The sequence below is a fragment of the Lampetra planeri genome, chromosome 35, assembly GCF_965212315.1.
Source record: "Lampetra planeri chromosome 35, kcLamPlan1.2.h2, whole genome shotgun sequence".
In the NCBI taxonomy this organism is placed as follows: Eukaryota; Metazoa; Chordata; class Hyperoartia; order Petromyzontiformes; family Petromyzontidae; genus Lampetra; species Lampetra planeri.
This window is the reverse complement of record NC_136141.1, coordinates 5,559,482-5,580,457: the sequence shown is the minus strand read 5'-3', so window position 1 is coordinate 5,580,457 and position 20,976 is coordinate 5,559,482. Positions and strand designations below refer to the sequence as shown.

General features: G+C 47.5%; 1 protein-coding gene and 1 long non-coding RNA gene across 4 annotated transcripts; one reads left to right on the top strand and one right to left on the bottom strand.

Moving 5' to 3' along the window:
• Positions 1–340: 340 nt before the first annotated feature.
• CLUAP1 (clusterin associated protein 1) lies at positions 341–16,282 on the top strand. Of its 3 annotated transcripts, none has more exons than XM_078611064.1 (13): positions 341–440; positions 2,038–2,149; positions 4,617–4,701; positions 6,329–6,502; positions 7,156–7,251; positions 7,848–7,931; positions 8,754–8,887; positions 10,134–10,275; positions 12,385–12,469; positions 12,815–12,931; positions 14,107–14,162; positions 15,121–15,174; positions 15,968–16,282. In XM_078611064.1, the coding sequence occupies exons 1-13, from the start codon at positions 419–421 to the stop codon at positions 16,154–16,156; spliced, it is 1,350 nt and encodes a 449-aa protein (XP_078467190.1). In that variant the 5' UTR covers positions 341–418; the 3' UTR covers positions 16,157–16,282. The 3 variants fall into 3 exon arrangements, with proteins under 3 accessions (XP_078467190.1, XP_078467192.1, XP_078467191.1); XM_078611065.1 differs by having other exon boundaries at positions 401–460; XM_078611066.1 differs by lacking the exon at positions 15,121–15,174.
• On the bottom strand, positions 4,757–20,932 carry LOC144730333 (uncharacterized). Its single transcript, XR_013587807.1, has 3 exons — positions 20,882–20,932; positions 7,030–7,077; positions 4,757–4,847 (listed from the first exon to the last, which is right to left on the bottom strand). It is a non-coding gene; the product is annotated as an uncharacterized LOC144730333 (long non-coding RNA).
• Positions 20,933–20,976: the final 44 nt, after the last annotated feature.

Below are 20,976 nucleotides of genomic sequence, written 5' to 3'. Positions count from 1 at the left end.
CCGTGACGTCATTGTGATACGGTTTTCTTCGGAGTGACATTGCGTCACCGCAGCGACCCGAGGAAGGATTTCATTGTCAGGGACCGTGACGTCATCTCGCATAGTCGTAGCGATGCCGTGACGTCATTGTGATACGCTTTTCCTCGGAGTGACATTGCGTCACCACGCGTAGCCGTAGCGACCCGAGGACGGATTTCATTGTCAGGGGACGTGACGTCATCTCGCGTAGCCGGAGCGACCCCCGTGACGTCATTCGGATACGCTTTTCCTCGGAGTGACATTGCGTCACCGCGCGTCGCCGCAGCCACCCCGTGACGTCACGGCCATGTTTTCTCGGAGTGACATTGCGTCATCGCGCGTCACGCTGCTCGAGTGCACAGATTGCGTCAGCGCCTAGCGACGGCGGAGACGCGGCGCCATGTCTTACCGAGATCTACGAAGTGAGTGTCTCTCTCCCCTAGTGAGTGTCTCCCTCCCCCCAGTGAGTGTCTCTCACCCCCAGTGAGTGTCTTTCTCCCCCAGTGAGTGTCTCTCTCCCCCAGTGAGTGTCTCTCTCCCCCAGTGAGTGTCTCTCCCCCCCCCCCCCCCGTGTCTCACCCAGTGTCTCTCCCCCAGTGTCTCCCTCGCCCAGTGAGTGTGTCTCCCTCGCCCAGTGAGTGTGTCTCCCTCGCCCAGTGAGTGTGTCTCCCTCGCCCAGTGAGTGTGTCTCCCTCGCCCAGTGAGTGTGTCTCCCTCGCCCAGTGAGTGTGTCTCCCTCGCCCAGTGAGTGTGTCTCCCTCGCCCAGTGAGTGTGTCTCCCTCGCCCAGTGAGTGTGTCTCCCTCGCCCAGTGAGTGTGTCTCCCTCGCCCAGTGAGTGTGTCTCCCTCGCCCAGTGAGTGTGTCTCCCTCGCCCAGTGAGTGTGTCTCCCTCGCCCAGTGAGTGTGTCTCCCTCGCCCAGTGAGTGTGTCTCCCTCGCCCAGTGAGTGTGTCTCCCTCGCCCAGTGAGTGTGTCTCCCTCGCCCAGTGAGTGTGTCTCCCTCGCCCAGTGAGTGTGTCTCCCTCGCCCAGTGAGTGTGTCTCCCTCGCCCAGTGAGTGTGTCTCCCTCGCCCAGTGAGTGTGTCTCCCTCGCCCAGTGAGTGTGTCTCCCTCGCCCAGTGAGTGTGTCTCCCTCGCCCAGTGAGTGCGTCTCCCTCGCCCAGTGAGTGCGTCTCCCTCGCCCAGTGAGTGTGTCTCCCTCGCCCAGTGAGTGCGTCTCCCTCGCCCAGTGAGTGTGTCTCCCTCGCCCAGTGAGTGTGTCTCCCTCGCCCAGTGAGTGCGTCTCCCTCGCCCAGTGAGTGCGTCTCCCTCGCCCAGTGAGTGCGTCTCCCTCGCCCAGTGAGTGTGTCTCCCTCGCCCAGTGAGTGTGTCTCCCTCGCCCAGTGAGTGTGTCTCTCCCTCGCCTGGTATGCAGGTCGTGGGTTCGATCCCGACCCTGACGCCTGTATATTTAGTTTGCATATCTACTGCTCTCCCCGTAGTCCCGTGGATTTTTCTCCGGGTCCTCTGGTTTTTTTCTTCCACATTTGCAATCAACGTGCATTTTGAGTATTTGGCTGCTATAAATTACCACATAAGTCACTAGGTTGAGCTTTATAGCTCAGCGGGCCTTACCTGGTGAAATGAATCTTTTAAAGTTTTGAATACTTTAATCGTCATTGGAACGTCATTTGCCAGTAGAAAAATATGATAATTGTTTTTTTTTTACCCTTTTTTGTCTCGGGTGTGGACCAATCAACTTCAAGGACAATGGATACATTATCAGAGTTGTGTTTTTTGTTTGCATTACGACTGCAGGTATTGTGGTCTATGCAAACATGACTCCTTGTAAAAATAAGGTGTCAGTTTTGTTGCCAGATAAAAGGGTAAAAAAAAATTATCATACTTTAATCGTTTTAAAAGTGTCTTCTTGCGAGTTCCTGCGACATCGTTTCCCTCACTGTTTCCGCGCCTCTGTTTCGCTGTTCGTCTCGGCGTATCGGTCTGTATACGCGGTCACCGTGAACCCGCTGCATGCAGACTTCACGGAGATGATGCGGGCCTTGGGCTACCCGCGCCTCATCTCAATGGAGAACTTCCGCCAGCCCAACTTCCCGCTGGTGGCCGAGGTCCTCGCGTGGCTCGTGAAGAGGTTACCACACACAGCGCTCACCACACACAGCGCTCAACACACACACAGCGCTCAACACACACACAGCGCTCACCACACACACAGCGCTCACCACACACACAGCGCTCACCACACACACAGCGCTCACCACACACACAGCGCTCACCACACACACAGCGCTCACCACACACACAGCGCTCACCACACACACAGCGCTCACCACACACACAGCGCTCACCACACACAGCGCTCACCACACACACTTCTCACCACACACACAGCGCTCAACACACACACAGCGCTCAACACACACACAGCGCTCACCACACACACAGCGCTCACCACACACACAGCGCTCACCACACACAGCGCTCACCACACACAGCGCTCACCACACACACAGCGCTCACCACACACTGCTCACCACACACACAGCGCTCAACACACACACAGCGCTCAACACACACACAGCGCTCACCACACACACAGCGCTCACCACACACAGCGCTCACCACACACAGCGCTCACCACACACACAGCGCTCACCACACACTGCTCACCACACACACAGTGCTCACCACACACACAGCGCTCACCACACACAGCGCTCACACACACACAGCGCTCACCACACACTGCTCACCACACACACAGTGCTCACCACACACAGCGCTCACCACACACACAGCGCTCACCACACACAGCGCTCACACACACACAGCGCTCACCACACACTGCTCACCACACACACAGTGCTCACCACACACAGCGCTCACCACACACAGCGCTCACCACACACACAGCGCTCACCACACACTGCTCACCACACACACAGTGCTCACCACACACACAGCGCTCACCACACACAGCGCTCACACACACACAGCGCTCACCACACACTGCTCACCACACACACAGCGCTCACCACACACAGCGCTCACTACACACACAGCGCTCACCACACACACAGCGCTCACCACACACAGCGCTCACACACACACAGTGCTCACCACACACACAGTGCTCACCACACACAGCGCTCACACACAGCGCTCACCACACACACAGCGCTCACCACACACACAGCGCTCACCACACACAGCGCTCACCACACACAGCGCTCACCACACACAGCGCTCACCACACACACAGCGCTCACCACACACACAGCGCTCACCACACACACAGCGCTCACCACACACAGCGCTCACCACACACAGCGCTCACCACACACAGCGCTCACCACACACACAGTGCTCACCACACACACAGCGCTCACCACACACACAGCGCTCACCACACACACAGCGCTCACCACACACACAGCGCTCACCACACACACAGCGCTCACACACACACAGCGCTCACCACACACACAGTGCTCACCACACACACAGTGCTCACCACACACACAGTGCTCACCACACACACAGCGCTCACCACACACAGCGCTCACCACACACACAGCGCTCAACACACACAGCGCTCACCACACACACAGCGCTCACCACACACAGCGCTCACCACACACACAGCGCTCACCACACACACAGTGCTCACCACACACACAGCGCTCACCACACACAGCGCTCACCACACACAGCGCTCACCACACACACAGCGCTCACCACACACACAGCGCTCACCACACACACAGCGCTCACCACACACAGCGCTCACCACACACAGCGCTCACCACACACACAGCGCTCACCACATACAGCGCTCAACACACACACACAGCGCTCAACACACACACAGCGCTCACCACACACAGCGCTCACCACACACACACACACGAGACGCGGCAGCGTCACCAGGCTCCTCTCACACGATGCGGGGTCGGGATTCGACTCGCAAACACATTCTTGTCTTTGTGTAACACGTTGTACGTTTAGTGAATGCGAAGTTTACGTGAACTAATTACACGCGACATCATACTTCATATATTACATGAACACAAAAGTTTTGCTGGCTGGAAGCCGATGCCTCGTGGGTGCCAGTGACACCTGCAGGGGGCAGCGCCAGCTTCAGTGCTTCTCCACTCGTCACCTCAAATGGCAGCGGTGCAGCTGCTGCCGGTGGTGTCGGTTTCACCTGTTTTAATTCTAGATTTGAAGCTTTCGTGACTGCAAGGATTCACACTCTTAGGTTTTTTCTGTAAAGTCACGTAGGTAAAAAATTAAATTAAAATTAATAAAAGTAAAATAAAAATCACGATGTTTCGGAGGCAACACAAGCTTCTGTCTTCAGGTGGAACCGTCACAGCACGATAGCTGTATCAAGAAAAGAGGATACTTGATACAGCAAGGAGACGCTTAATACAGCAGTCGTGCTGTGACGGTTCCACCTGAAGACGGAAGCTTGTGTTGCCTCCGAAACGTCGTGATTTTTATTTTACTTTTATTAATTTAAATTTTTACCTACGTGACTTTACCGAAAAAAACCTAAGAGTATTCACCTGTTTTGTCACACTGCATGGCCGTAGGTACGAGCCACAGTCGGACATTCCTGCGGACATTGACACGGAGCATGACCGAGTGTTCTTCATCAAGGCGGTGGCTGAGTTTATGGTGAGACTCCCTCCCTCCGTACCTCACTGGGACACGGAGGTCAGTCACTTCTTTCTCGATCGCCATGCGCTGAATCCTGAGCCCTGGCAGCGAGTGACCCTTCTGTGCTGACGTATCTTGACCCGTGCCTTGCATTTATCTTTGAACTGTGGAGGTCGGGCAAAATTCAAGAGGAAAAGGTATTGTGGCATTATCAGTTTTGGCCAAGATGACCACTACTCTGTGAGCAAAGGTGGATTGGTTTATGCGATGCAACAAATCCTGCACGTGGGCTGAACCCGCCGCTAAATCCCCGGTGGTTATTCTCTCGGATGCATTCCCTCCTCCACCTGCCACGACTTTGTCGTCAGGCTTAATCAGTGGCCTTGTTTGCGACGTTTTCTGCCCAAACCCACTATTATTTAGTCAATACGATGTGCTACTGTACTGGCATTTGTTCCTCCTCTTCCTGTGTCTGGGTGCAATTTCAAGCATGCCTCTGAATGTTTTAGGTTTCGTTTTCTTTTCGTTTGTGGACATGAAAGATATTGTGATGTTGTTCAAAGAAGGGTAGGCCGTTGTATGCTGGAGCCGTGGTCCAAATTTCCCAAATGAGCAAACTGACGTGCAAATCACACAATTGAGAAACACATCAGTCATCACCCGAAACGACAGAAAATTATCAGGACCCTCCTGAAACAGCCTTAAGATTCCATAAGGCTTCGCGAGGTAAACAATCGTAATGAATAATGCATTGATGCATCCTCTGGTTCTTTTGGTAAAGTCACGTAGGTAAAAAAAAATAGAAGTAACTAAATTAAACCACGACGTTTCGGAAACAACACAAGCCTCCGTCATCAGGTGGGACAACCACAGCAAGAAACAAAAATTACTGTAGTGGGCAAAGAGAGCTGTTTATGACAAGATATTATATTATAGTGATGTTGCTTCCGAAACGTCGTGATTTAATTTAGTTATTTCAATTTTTTATTCTTATTTTTTTCACCTACATCACTTTTCCCAAAGAACCAAAGCGTATGGATCATTGCAGTCATGAAAACTTCAAATCTCGAACATTGATGCATCATTATGCCTATAATGATTAGTGTCAAGTTAATTGCTAAAACACCATTGGAACCTCATTTGCCAGTAAAAAATATGATAATTGTTTTTTTTACCCTTCTATCTGGCAACAAAACTGACACCTTTTTTACAAGGAGTCATGTTTGCATAGACCACAATACCTGCAGTCATAATGCAAAAAAAAACATAACTCTGATAATGTGCACTGTCCTTGAAGTTGATTGGTCCACACCCGAGACAGCTTTCCTTAGAGCCTAGTCTCACATGGGTCGTCATCTGGTCCAACCCATGTGAGACTAGGCTCTAAGGAAAGCTGTCTCGGGTGTGGACCAATCAACTTCAAGGACAGTGCACATTATCAGAGTTATGTTTTTTGTTTGCATTATGACTGCAGGTATTGTGGTCTATGCAAACATGACTCCTTGTAAAAAAGGTGTCAGTTTTGTCGCTAAAACACCGTTTGCCATTGGAGTGGCCCTCATCGATACGCCACGGCTGACAGTGGTGTGGAACTGCACGACAGCGGTGTGCATGAACGTGTGCTGTTGGGGCCGTGTACCCCCAGGCCACCAAGGCTCACGTCAAGCTGAACACCAAGCGTCTATACCAGGCTGACGGCTACGCGGTGAAGGAGCTGCTCAAGCTGACAAGCGTGCTCTACCACGCCTCGAATGTACACGCCAGCCAGGGCGATCTGCCCCAGGAGGAGCCCACATTCTCCTTCCAGTTGGGCTCACGCGTATGTCACATTTTCATATTACACAGCCAAACACCTATGAAATGCTGTAGGGAAGTACACCGAACATCGGGTATTTGTGACCAAGATATCAATGGTGAATCCTTTTAATGTCAAATTATCAAAATTAAGTAATTTCCTGATCATCAAGCATTAAGGTCGTGCTCATTTCCAAATGCAACACTAGTCAGTGGTGGAAATTCCACATTCCATTGGCAGGGGTGAGTGAATCTAAAAGACAACTGTTGACGTCCCCACAAAGTGGTACTCATTAAAACGTAGTAAGACTTCAATTGGGTATAATCCATTCTGCATATATTTCATTGTTTCTCAGGGTTTGGTGACGTTTTTAAAGTCATAATTAGCAGTGAATAGAATGTTAAATAAAACGTGGCTACAGCCCCTCATTAAAGTTCGATTTAAAGCTTTCGTGACTGCAGGGATTCATCTTCTTGGTTCTTTTGGTAAAGTCACGTAGAATGGAAATAATAAAATAATAAAAATAAAACATTATAAAATACAATTCTCACGCTGTTTCGGCCACAACGCAAGCAGCCGTCCTCAGGTGAAGAACAGGTCTGTCGGAAAGACAAGAAGAAAAAAGCACCTCATTAGTTTGAGTAAACGGTCAACTTTGCGGTGCCCGACTCTTGCAGATCACGGATTTCAAGTTGTCGCGGCAATTGGCGTCGGACATCACGAGGAAGGGAGCCGCCCTCTACGACCTCCTGGGCAGGGAGGTGGACCTGCGTGTGAGGACTGCACAGCAGCAACAGTTGTAGCTGCCAGATGCTGTCGGCACAAGAGAGATCATCGCAGTCACAGGACAGCCCACGGCATTCGCTCAACACCTGAGGGCTAACCTGTTAGGCCCATGCAGGAGCCCTCCTGTCACCCTTTGTAAATGTTTAATAAGAACCGTGTTTACTTTCGTGTTCCCTGACTGCCCTAAGCCAATTTGTTCACGTAAAAAAAAAAAATTCCCATTCTCCGTACTTGCCTAATCTGGTCACTTTCCTTTCCATAATTTATATATTTGTTGTATATTTAAATGGTTTAAGAGCAATTCACCATCTTACGTAGCCGTATTCATATTTTGCTAGATATTTTAGTCTAGATGTTTTTTTTTTAAACAGTGTGTCCTTAAATCATATTGTAAAGTAGGCAATAATGTTTCATAGGTCTCAATGGGTTTATTTAATCTTCTGGTTTCAAAAAAGGAAACGGACTGGTCCCCTGGCAGAAGTGCTGCATTGTTCTATCCTGCCTCTTACCTGATGCAGGCCTCCACGCCGACATTGCTGGTGAGGTGCGAGTGTTCACGTGGGGCGGCGTGCTTTGCGTGCAGGATTTGCGAACGAGCGCCATCGCACGACCCCTAGAGATGGCCGAGACGGAGAAAACTTTGCGCGCTGCCATCAAGGGGGTGGTGGTACGACACCGCACTCAGCCCACAACACTTGGCTCCATACGCAGTGTGTGTACGACGCACACAGCACGCCCGGCTGTGCGGTGCAGTAAGTCACACGGCTATGAATGTGAACTCTGCTAGAAGCCAGGGGAATACACTGTGGACAACTGTACATGCTCGTAGGGTAATATTAAAGTATAAAAGTTGTTGATATGCAGTTTATATCTGTTCACTAGGCAATGTTGACACACAACACTCATGTACCGAATATATATTTCTCTGCACACAAACTATATTTGCATGTACGTTTAGCTCGCTTTGTGGATTCGGTTTGTGCGATTTTGCATATATTTGGCTAACCTATTTATACCCAAACTTCTCTATGTGCAGTTTGAATTCAATCTACATGTGGCTATTCGATTGGATGTGGGACAACATTGTGTTTACTGTATGCAGCTGTCTTGTGCGGTATCGTTTTGTGCGCCCTTTTTACGGAGCGCATCTACCGCATAAAGCGAGAGAAACCTGTACTGTATATCCTCGCCAACACTTTCTATCCTCCATCCGATCCCGCAATTGTACGGCAGAGACGTAACCTCCAAAATCCGCATGAACAGAATCCCACCATCTGGCCTTGTGGAGACCACGCTAACGTCTTTGTGGGCAATTGACGCTCCGTCGTCTTGCCATGAAATTCCTAGCACACGTCTCGCGCTCATCGATTCACACGTTCACTTTAATTCAACCGCGTGAGAATCTGACGTCACAGCGGTACGCAATGAGGAGGCTCCTGCTGAGCTGCGTTTGCTCCGCAAGCAACAAGTTGTGGGTGTTCAATTCCAGGACGAAGTGGAGAAGACGAAGCGCATGTTGGAGAACGTGGCTTCTGACGAGGCCAACCTGGACTCCAAGATTGAAAAACGCCGAGCAGAGCTGGAGAGGAGCCACAAGAGGCTTCAGACCCTGCACACCGTCAGGTCTACTTACCGTGCATGTCGAGCGTCTGCGAGTCTTTCTTTGCGTAGGGCAACCACTGTCGAATTCCCTACAAAGTGGTACAGTAAAAGCTTGGATTGCGAGCATAGTTCGCTCCGGAAACGTGCTTGTAATTCCAAAGCACTCGTATATCAAAGCGAATTTCCCCGTAAGAGATAATGGAAACTCGGGTGATTCGTTCCACAACCCAAAAATATTCATGTAAAAATTATTCATACAAAATTGCTCTCTATATTTTTATTATTAAAATTTAATATAAAGTAATCCAATTTATTAATTACATTTAATCGTGGCTGGTGTGAGGGAGACGAGAGAGAGGAGGGTTTTTGTGTAGGACGACTTTCACTTGCAGTACAGTTACTAAAGAACAGTCACTACACTTGGACACAAAATAAAAAAAATGCTTTACGCACACACACGTGGTCACAACACTATACTGTAGTAAACAGTATACAGTACGCTCGCACGGATGTTGACTATACGAGTGAGGCACGCCGACTGAGACCGAGCATGGGAGATGATTACCCACAATCTCACAGCGAGAGAGAGAGTTGTGATCAGGTGACGCTCGGCAGACAAAGTGTATACTGTACGTACTACTCGTATTGCAAGACGTCGCTCGTTTATCAAGTTAAAATGTATCAAAAATGTTTGCTCGTCTTGCAAAACACTCGCAGACCAAGTAACTCGCAATCCAAGGTTTTACTGTACTCATTTGATCAAGCGAGGAGGAATTGTGGGTCGAGTCAACCCCCGACCAGGATTTGAACTTGCAACCTTCTGATTGTGAGCCGCTTGTTCTACCGCTGAGCCACTTGGCCAGATAAAATATACTGTAATAATAATTATAATTAAATAATAACGCGACTACACACATATATATAGCTTACAAATATTAAAGCACTTGGGATGTAAAATGGTACCACGTAAGGTAAAATTAGGAAGCAAAATGCACTTTTATAATCTACACAGCCTCAGCATAATGGTTTTTGATATTCATTAGTCTCTTCCAGAATCACATTTTTTTGTATGCAGTGACTGGTGAAAAGTCTTCAATCTGTCTCGAGAGGGGAGTATGAGGGTGAGAGGTGCGAGCCAGGTGAACGTCTCTTGCCTCGTGCGATTCACAGAGCCCACTCGGCTGTCGTGGCGAGTGTGTGTGTGGGCGCGCTGAGGTTGCGGTGAGCGAGAGTGACTCCCGTCCCCTCTTCCTCCGCGTGCGCCCAGGCCGGCGTTCATGGACGAGTACGAGGCTGTGGAAGCGGAGCTGCAGATTAACTACACCGCGTTTGTGGAGAAGTTCCGCAACCTGGCATTCCTGGAGCAGCAGCTGAACGAGCAGCGCCGTGCGGAGCAGGACAAGTTTGAGGTGGGAGGAGTGGAAGTGAGCGGAGTGCGGCGTGCGGCTTGCATGCGAGAAACTCGTGCAGGGTTTATTCCAGGAGCGTGATTGTCTGCACACTATTTATTCTGTCTGATACGGAAGTATTTTGTGCTGGATGTGTATATAACACATTCCTGCGGAGGGAGCTGGTAGGAACGTTGAGTTGCTCGGTCAATGGCCAGGGTCAACGGCGGCGTGGTGTATTCCGCAAATATGCCTGACTGCGAGGGCGGGCACAAGCCGGCGTGAGTAGGTTAAACGTTGAGTTTTATAAGGGCACCACGGGGTGACCAGGCCCGCCCCACCCAGCAAAACCCCTCCCACCCCCCACCCAGCCCCTCCCCACTCAGCCCTTCCCCACCCTTCTCACCCAGCCCCTCCCCACCCTCCCCTCCCCACCCAGCCCCTCCCTGCACGACTGACGGACACAATAATCCCCTGTGGGCTGGTGGAACCAGTGGGTTTGCATTTCAGAAGTCGTACACATTTCACGGATTCCACGGGAAACTATTCTTTGAAACTCTTGGCTCATTTGACTAAATACATCCCATGATTAAGGCATGGTTAATAAAAACATGGTTAAGTAAACCAAAAACCTAGAAATAATTTAGATTTTTGTTCATGTTTCACTGATGTTTCATATTATGTGCCCTTTAGTTCAATTTCTGCAGCTCCCTTGCCAATGAACTTGTAAAATCTGCCATGTCTGGAATGTTCCGAGTGTTCTTTATATCCTTGTTACATTCTTTCAGAATATGCAGATAATTGTTGCAGTGATTAAATAAAAATGTGTAGTCGCTGACCATTATATTTGCTTTTATACAACGACGAGGGAAGGTGACTTGGCCAAGTGGTAGCACATTCTTCGCTTGTTAGGTTAGCAGTTCGATTAGACAAGCCACCTGATTAATAATGCGATGTATATTTACCACACAATACCACGTGCCGTCCGCTTCACAGTGGACCTCAAATATCCTGTGGCGTCATTCGAAGGATATTAGCCCATGTGCTGGCATCACGGTCCAAATTTGCATCATTGGGAAAATTACATCCGCAACTCAATTTGGAAACGGCAATTGTCACTCCCAACTGTGAAAACTGGTGTCATAATATTAATTCCACATAATTGTTACAATGTAGTGTTCATGCTTATCTGAGCACTATCCAGCAGTGTGATTGGACCATCGCCTCTCCGTCTGCAGTGCAACACGACGGGACCACAGAGCTGTGCGAGAGCGTTTTGGGGGAAGTGCCTGAAACCAGGAGCCAATGAACCTTGACTTTACACCATTGGTACCTCTTCTTGGTTCTTTCGGTAAAGTCACGTAGAAGGAAAATAATAAAATAACGCAAGCAGCCGTCTTCAGGTGGAGAACAGGTCTGTCGAGAAGGCAGAGTCTGAATGGCACGCTCCAGGCTTGGAGCGACTTTATGCTGGGATGGAGGGGCGAAGGGCGTCTTGACAAAATAATTTGCATATCAAGAGGAATTTAGCATATTTATGGGAAATGCAGATATGTGATTAGTACTACTTGTGAAATGCGTAGGAGGTTTGGCGAGGGGTTTAAAGTCATTATGCCCATGCATTATGCAGGATTAGCAGTATCAAAGGGAGGGAGTAAGGTTAGAATTAATAAAGGGAAGGAATGTTAATAATGGTACCTCATTTGCCAGTAAAAAAATATATAATAGTTTTTTTTTTACTGGCAAATGAGGTACCAATGGTGTAAATGCTTACCCCGAGCTCTCATACTCTGATGGTGCATTGTCTTTGAGTTGTGCGCCTTTTGGCGTCATCTGGTCCAACCCATGTGAGACTAGGCTCTAAGGAAAGCTGTCTCGGGTGTGGACCAATCAACTTCAAGGACAGTGCATACATTATCAGAGTTATGTGTTTTGTTTGAATTATGACTGCAGGTATTGTGGTCTATGCAAACATGACTCCTTGTAAAAAAAGGTGTCAGTTTTGTTGCCAGATTAAAAGATAAAAAAACAATTATCAAACCTTGACTTTATTAAGGATTGCCACCCGTAGGCCAGTGGTGTGTGCTTTGTGCAAGCAGGGTGTCTCACAGAGGGGAGTGTGGTGAGCAGGAGGCAGAGAACACTCTGAAGCTGATGCAGAGTAAGCTGAAAGAGGAAGAGAAGCGGCTGCTAAAGCACCGTGGAGAATTCTCAGGTACCCTGCGTTCACCACTCGCTGTGTGATGATGCTCATTGCTTACCCTGGAATGGTTTGGGGAATGGCCCTTCTTCACAGCGCAGTGGAGAAGGTAAATTACACTGAAAAGAATCTTCAGAAGTATAAAGTGTGATCTTCAAATACAAGTGTGTCAATCGGCCTGTGTCTTGCAATTTCTGCTCTGTGTAAGGACCAATGCCTAAAATATCAGTGTAGTATACACTTTGTTGTGAGGTAGTGCTGTTTATGAATGCCGAGGGGGGTTTTGTAGTTATGCCAACACATTCCTAGAAGGCTGGGGGAAAAGCCGCTCTGTGTGTGTCCCTCTGTGTGTGTCCGCAGACAATGAGGAGGACTCGGAGCTGGAAATGGTTCCGGGAAATGAGAGCGAGGAGAGCGAAGAGGAGGTCCGGCCCAACAAGCCTCGTCTCGCCTTACGGAGCCAGAACCTACGGCCTGGTACGCAAACCCCGTGAACCTGTGAACGCACGTGCTCGACGCTCGGATGAGGTGCTCGCCGACCAGCTCTGCTACACTCTTGTGCATGTGCAGACGCCATTGGTACCTCATTTGCCAGTAAAAAATATGATAATTGGTTTTTTACCCTTTTATCTCGCAACAAAACTGACACCTTTTTTACGAGGAGTCATGTTTGCATAGACCACAATACCTGCAGTCATAATGCAAACAAAAAACATAACTCTGATAATGTATGCACTGTCCTTGAAGTTGATTGGTCCACACCCGAGACAGCTTTCCTTAGAGCCTAGTCTCACATGGTGTTGGACCAGATGACACCAAAAGGCGCACAACTCAAAGACAATGCACCATTGGTCGCACGTGCACACCCACGTTCTTCCACGTTCACGGCGATAAGATTGCACGTTTAATTTGTGAAATGTTTAAACAAAACGAATCTCTCAACGTTATTGAAATAATCAAACATTATTGGAACTTTAACACGTAGGCTTTCGCGACCAATATTATTCATAATAAAAGGTTTTTGGGTTTCGATCGCGTTATTTATAAATGTGTCGTAACCCTCCACCACCCGACACGGCCAAACAGCTGGATGTAATTACCAGCGAAACGTCGTACTCAAATTTTAAATGATGTTCATTCACTCTTCAACACACCGGTGGGCTAAAGTAGTGAACTATTTGTCCTTTGTATAAGCGTGACACATTTTTTAATGTTTGGCCGTGTCGGGTGGTGGAGGGTTACGACACATTTATAAATAACGCGATCTAAACCCAAAAACCTTTATTATAAATTATTGGAACTCTATGTATTCTGTATGTAGTCACCGTTGGTGTGTTCATGCTCTTCGCATAACAATACAACATCAGGGGGCATGTTACAATGTTTTAAACATTAAGACTTTGCACATGTTTAAATCCTAAACGATTAACACCCCTATTCCATGCTGTTGCTTGCTGACGTGGCCTGCCTGTGCATAATGAGAGTAAACACTCGAGTTTGCATACTTGCTAATTGAGCTTCTATTAACCTGTATTACACGATGCTGCTGTCACTTGTTTGACTCGGGTCACCCTGGTAAGAGGCCTCGATGTGTCAGTGACTTCTCACCTGAAGGGAAGTTGACGATGACACCGGATTGTGTGCATGTGTAGGATATGGCGCTTCTCTCGTGCGAGGAACCATGCAGGGGGGAGACACAGAGGATGAGGTAAACCACATCGTTAAGCCTATTCCCATCACCTCTTCATCTACCTGGCTCACAGCATCGCCTCAGTGCTGCTCTAACGCAACTTACTCGACATCTTCGCCACCGGGGGTGCTCTCACGCTGTGTATCACTGGGCATGTAACGATTGATCGAATACATAAATTCAAACATTCTTACGCCCGCAAAACACGTCTAAAATCTTGAAAGTGATATTCTATTAGGCTCAACGCAAATTACATAAAAATGTAATGCGAATGTGACAATTAACATATCTTTCAAATGATATGCTAAATGTGACAAGCTTTATGGGACAAATCTGTATAAACAAGGCACAAAAAATATATAAGTAATTTATTTGCATAGCAATCTGTAATCGGGCTATTTTATTTAATCTTGGATGTTGAATCGTTATCATGCCTACGCACCACCTCTCAGCAAAACTACATCATTGGCGCAAACCTAACCCCATCATTGCTTAACGGTGTGGTACGCCGTTAAGCAGAGGTCGCAATCGGGTACCCGATACCCGTACCCTACCCGATACCCGGCTACCCGTACCCGGCCGGGTACGGGTACCCGTTTGCGACCCTGGTGCGGCCGGGTACGGGTAGACCGCGAGTCACTGGTGAGTAACTGTTTGTCACTCATTTCCCAACGTCTTGTCTCTTCTCACAATTCAAGTTCCTAGAATCAACCCACCCACGCCTGCAACATGGCTTCATCCCAGAGGTCGCAATCGGGTACCCGTACCCTACCCGATACCCGGCCGGGTACGGGTATCGGGTAGGGTACGGGTACCCGATTGCGTCCCTAGTGCGGCCGGGTACGGGTAAGGAATCAAAACCCGTTTGCTATCTCTGCCGTTAAGCGGAAGGGGACATGCGCTTCGGCATGTGGTTTTGTCTCTGTCCGCAATGTTCATGCTCTGGTTGTCCTCGGTTGCACTCTCTCTGTCCAAGCCTTCCCTGTTCGCCGGCAGAAAGGTACTACGGCCCAAGGAGGGCAGCGCGCAGGTGTGTGCAAGTGATCTGACCTCTCAGAGAGATCAGATGCAACGATACACTCGAGCAATTGCAAAAGAAAATCCCAACCACAGTCTTACGAGATCGCCCACCCATCATGTCACACCCACGCACCGTCACCCACCTACCCCCACCCCGTCATGTCCACCAGCACGAATTCCGCTCGCTGCCTGTGGTCCAGCCACCCACCACCACTCATTTTCATTGGTTGTGAATGCACTTGAAAACTCCCATTGGCAATGAATCAAGCTGCTTGTAATGTGCCATCGTACCCGTTCTGCTTGGCTTCTTTGTTATTTAAATTGTATGAGCTCTGCATTGAATCTAATCTGGAGACCGGATGTTGATCAAATCTGATGCTGTAGCTGAAAGTATCACTCACGCTGAAGGTCCCATTTCCAACACAGTTGCGTGTAAACCAATTACCTACGACCATGTCTCACTCAATAATTCTCTCTAAAAAAGGCATTCTTGCTGCTATTGTGCAGAATCCTATGGCCCTTGTTACACCCTTTACACTGGGTATGGTTGCAGTCCTGCCACATGGGTGCCAAGGCTTTGTGTGACGTCGGCAGATCTGTGCGGCCCCAACCTAAAGCTGTGCTGTCATCAATGTATGAATTTGAGATGCAGAAAGCCAGGACCACCCTCCGAAAATAACCAAGGCATTGTGAATTTGACGCGCAAAAACCTCCCAGTTCCTAGTGATGAGAAGGGATGGCAGCAGAGCGCAGTGATCGATTGACGGTTTTAGTAATGAGATGCGTGCTCCCGTTGTTTACAGGATGACAGTGGAACCATCAGCAACAGTGAGGAGGATGAGGAAGACGAGGGAGATGAAGATGACGATGATGATGTTGAGGATATGGGTGGCATTGCTGGTGTGGAGCATGGCCCCCTCCGCCCCCGTGGGCGTGGAGGCCCCACACCTAGGAAACCCAATCCTCTCCCCGAGAGCGACAATGACTTCTGATCCCCCGTCAGAGATCAGATGCAGCTAGACACACGAGCCATTACAATGTTTCGATTTAAAGCTTTCGTGACTGCAGGGATTCATCTTCTTGGTTCTTTCGGTAAAGTCACGTAGAAGGGAAATAATCAAATAATAAAAATAAAACATAATAAAATAATTCTCACGACGTTTCGGCCACAACGCAAGCAGCAATATGCTAAATTCCTCTTGATATGCAAATTATTTTGTCAAGGCGCTCTTCCCCCTCCAACCCAGCTTAAATATACGCTCCAAGCGTGGGGTGTTTCATTCAGACGCTGTCTTCCCGACAGACCTGGTCTTTACCTGAGGATGGCTGATTGCGTTGTGGCCGAAACGTCGTGATAATTATTTTATGTTTTATTTTTATTATTATTTCCCTTCTACGTGACTTTACCGAAAGAACCAAGAAGACACTACAATGTTGTCTGAACGACCACCACCAGCTGACCCTGTCACAGAAGGATGACTATCACGTGCTCATGCTGTCACACCCACCATCACCCACCCAGGTTTGACTTCCGAGTTGCGGTGTGACGCAAGCACTGTTTCATCAATTAATGTCCATTTTGAAGACCTTTGCATTTATTCACATGGTAATTTATGCTTTTCTATTCACGCAAATTACACTCGAATGATATGCTGTTACATTTAAGCTGACGAAGCAAACACAACTGTACAAACGACAGCAGAAATGATCATTTACAAGATGAAAAATTTGGCCAAAATGAATCAATTCTTGAAATTCATTGTGGCCCTGAATCGCGAAAATTGAGTGGCCGGGGTGTGGGTGAATCAATGTGCCCCTAATCGAATGTTACGACGAGCACTTAGCGACTGAAACTGTGATGTATTCTTTGCATTGGACTCGCTGACAATGATACCGACTTGCCAATGTAGCAGGGATGGCTTTAGACGAGCGTGTGGCTGTAACTCTCCTGGTTTATACAACTGTGTTTCACATTTCTATTTTAAAGTGATCCGTAATTCATTAAGGGGTTAAAGCAAACCTTTTGTTACGTATCCCAAATATAGGCCTCAAATTAACCATTTGTCTTACGTAATGAACATTTAATACTCAACAATAGCATTCCATAATATTTTGCACAAGTCAGAAGGATTGATCAAAAATGTTGTGTAGTGTCCGGTTAAGTTGTGCGCTACCATTCCCGTACTGTATAAGTTAATTAATTACATAAAGTGGTGACGACCGCGAAATCCACGTTAATCGTTTTTATCTTCCAGGCCAGTGTTCGCATGCAGCCCTTTGAGGACTGCTTCGTGACGCTTTGTAAAGGAGCGTCTCTTTGTAATCGCATGTATTGCATCTCTTGAACATTTATTTTACCGAATTAGAAACAAAAATGTCTCGTCTTGTTATTTCGGTTGCCGACTCCCATTCAAGGCATTTGGATTTATTCCTTCGAGTTTACCTAATCAACTGCTATGAGAAAAGTAATTCGACTTTGTACGAATTGATGCAGTAATACAAGCTCTTGTAAGGCAAGATTGAAATAAGATTATAACAGGTCCCTGCGGGGTGGGCTGGTAGGAACGAACAAATGAATGGCTATAATAAAATGAAATGGCGGGGGTACGATACGAAGGGAGAGTTTGAGGCCTAGTTCTAGGCTTTAGGCCGCTGTGAGTTAATTTTTTATTTAAATGTTTTAATTATAAGGGAATGTTACACTTGTTTAGCCAGGAAAGCCTCACTGCGTGTAAAAGGTTTTTGTAGGGTCCTGCCAAGTGTTTGCAGTAGGGGGCGATGTTGCTACACCTAATCGGACATCGGACGGACGGACGATATAATCTATTGTAGGCTGGTTCACTTCGTTCCTACCAGTATAAATATACTGTATTTACTCAACCCCGCCCCACATCTTTCCGAAAATGGACTTCCCCTTTGCCTGTGTAACCACCTTCAATGTTTCTCTGCCTCAGATTCTTGGCTTCACCGCTCATATTATTGGGTTTCATTTTCTGTTTCTTTGTTTTTCTTCTAGTTTTCAGAAAATATTTCACTGCTTGAACCCTCCTATTAGCACTTTTTGGTTATGTATGGTGCGAAAGAAGTTCAACATAAACATAATAACAATAACCTGCCTACTCACCCTGTCTCACTCAAATCAACTTCGCCTAGAGTTGCTAAGTCTCACGTAAAAAATTAGCACTGTCTTTAAACACAAGCCAAAGTGACCTGCCATGTACATCACCTCGCAAATTCATATGTGCAGATGACATAGTCCTTGCTGCACAGGGCGCACACCTCGAGAACACTACCAAACACATTCCTGCGGAGGGAGCTGGTAGGAACGTTGGGTTGCTCGGTCAATGGCCAGGGTCAACGGCGGCGTGGTGTATTCCGCAAATATGCCTGAGGGCGGGCACAAGCCGGCGTGAGTAGGTTAAACGTTGAGTTTTGAGTACCACGGGGTGACCAGCCCCTCCCCACCCAGCCCCACCAAGCCCCTCCCTGCACGACGGACACAATACTTCCCAATATAGGTTTTTGGGTTTAGATCGCGTTATTTATAAATGTGTCGTAACCCTCCACCACCAGACACAGCCAAACAGTAAAACATGTGTCACGTTTTTCAAAAGACAAAATAATTCACTTTAGCCCACCGGTGTGCTGAAGAGAGAATGAACATCATTTAAAATCTGAGTACGACGTTTCGCTGATAATTACAATCCGCTTCATCGGGCAAGAATGGTGAAGCTCTCCTGTTGCTTCCGGTCTTTTTTACTGTTTGGCCGTGTCGGGTGGTGGAGGGTTATGACACATTTATAAATAACGCGATCTGACCCAAAAACCTATATTTTGAATAATGGTCACGAAAGCCTACGTGTTAAATTGACAATACTTCCCTTGTGGGCTGGTGTAACAGGAGGTTCCTCCCAGTGTAATTTTATTTGAGCCTTATTTCTGTCGCTGGAGAATCTGACCATATCCTAGAACCACCACAAGCACTTTCCACCTGAACAATCGCACAGCATATTGCCACCCTTCATGCGTCCTGTGGTAACCCAGTCCGCTATGACCCCACACCAAGATTAGTACGGTTGGCTACGTCCCGTGCGAATGGATTTCAACATACACCATGTATAGAAGCCGGACCTTCAAATCAATAATCACTGCTTCAGCAATTTGCAGGAACAACATCGTGCCCCTCGGCTGATCTACTGCAAACTACCCCCGTCGTCTTCACCGATCTACTCGGTGGCACAGTGTTGTGTTCTAGTCGGGTCCAAGAAGCTCTTACATAAAACTGCTAGAGATGCACATTTGAATAACGGGACACGCATCATAACCGGAGCACTGCAACCGACACCAATGCCCTAACTCTGCCATGGTGAGCATTGATAATTGGTTTTTTACCCTTCTATCTGGCAACAAAACTGACACCTTTTTTACAAGGAGTCATGTTTACATAGACCACAATACCTGCAGACAATGCAAACAAAAAACATAACTCTGATAATGTGCACTGTCCTTGAAGTTGATTGGTCCACACCCGAGACAGCTTTCCTTAGAGCCTAGTCTCACATGGGTTGGACCAGATGACGCCAAAAGGCGCATTATGACTGCATGTATTGTGGTCTGTGTAAACATGACTCCTTGTAAAAAAGGTGTCAGTTTTGTTGCCAGATAGAAGGGTAAAAAACCAATTATCATATTTTTACTGGCAAATGAGGTTCCAATGATGGTGAGCATTGTCACCAAATATCCGCAGAAACTTGCAAACTGCAAGGGCGTTGACATGTTTTCTTGCTGAAGAGAACCCATCGACCAAGGTGTCTTGACGATGTTTCTCTCGCCGTTCTTCCCGTCTCAAATCCCTTCTGGGATCGCGCTCTGCTGCTGCTGCTACTGTCACCATCCCAGAATCTCACCCAGATACGGAGAGAAAAAAAACGCTGGCAAACAGTGTGGAACAACGCGGACGTCCAGAATAAACACCTCATTCGAGACTCGTAAAGATACAGACTCGTAGAGACATACATTCCACAAGTAGTGACTAATCCCATATCTGCATTTTCCGTAAATATGCTAAATTCCTCTGTTGATATGTAAATTCCTTTGTCAAGGCGCTCTCCTCCTCTAACCCAGCTTAAATATACGCTGCTAAGCATGGTAGTGTTCAATCGGACGCTGTCTTTCCGACAGCCCTGTTCTTCACCTGAGGACGGCTGCTTGCGTTGTGGCCGAAACGTGAGAATTTTATTTAAAATGTAATTTTATTATTTTTATTGTTTTCTTTTTACAAGTGTAATATGTTTAATATTTATTATTTAATTATGTTTCATATTTATTATTTAACCATGTTGTGTTTTTATTATTTAATTATGTTTTATTTTTATTATTATTTTGTATGTTTTATTTTTATAATTTTATTATGTTTTATTTTTATTATTTTATTATGTTTTATTTCAAATTGTATTTTATGTAAAAACATTTTTATTTTATTATTTCCCTTCCACGTGACTTTACCGAAAGAACCAAGAAGACATACATACCGTGTCAACCCACACGGTTTTGCCCATATTCTTGTACAGAGAATTTAAAAGTTTGCAGGTCCACACGAACGCGCGCGCCGTCAACGAACCATCGAAACGACGCGAACTCTCTCCTGCCAAGGCGCAAGACAACACAACCCACACCCCGAGATGCCGTGGGGGGGGTGGGAAGGCCATTGCACTCACGCGAGACCGCCGACGAAGCCTCACTCACAATCACCCACGCAGACCCTGACCCCTGACCAAGATGGCCGCAACATCCGGTCATGGGTCTGTTAACG

Coding starts and splice junctions, on each gene's coding strand:
- CLUAP1 (XM_078611064.1), top strand. CDS start 419: ATGTCTTACCGAGATCTACGAA. Junction 7,932..8,753: donor CTGCCATCAAGGGGGTGGTG/GTACGACACCGC, acceptor GTTCAATTCCAG/GACGAAGTGGAGAAGACGAA. Junction 15,175..15,967: donor CCAAGGAGGGCAGCGCGCAG/GTGTGTGCAAGT, acceptor CGTTGTTTACAG/GATGACAGTGGAACCATCAG.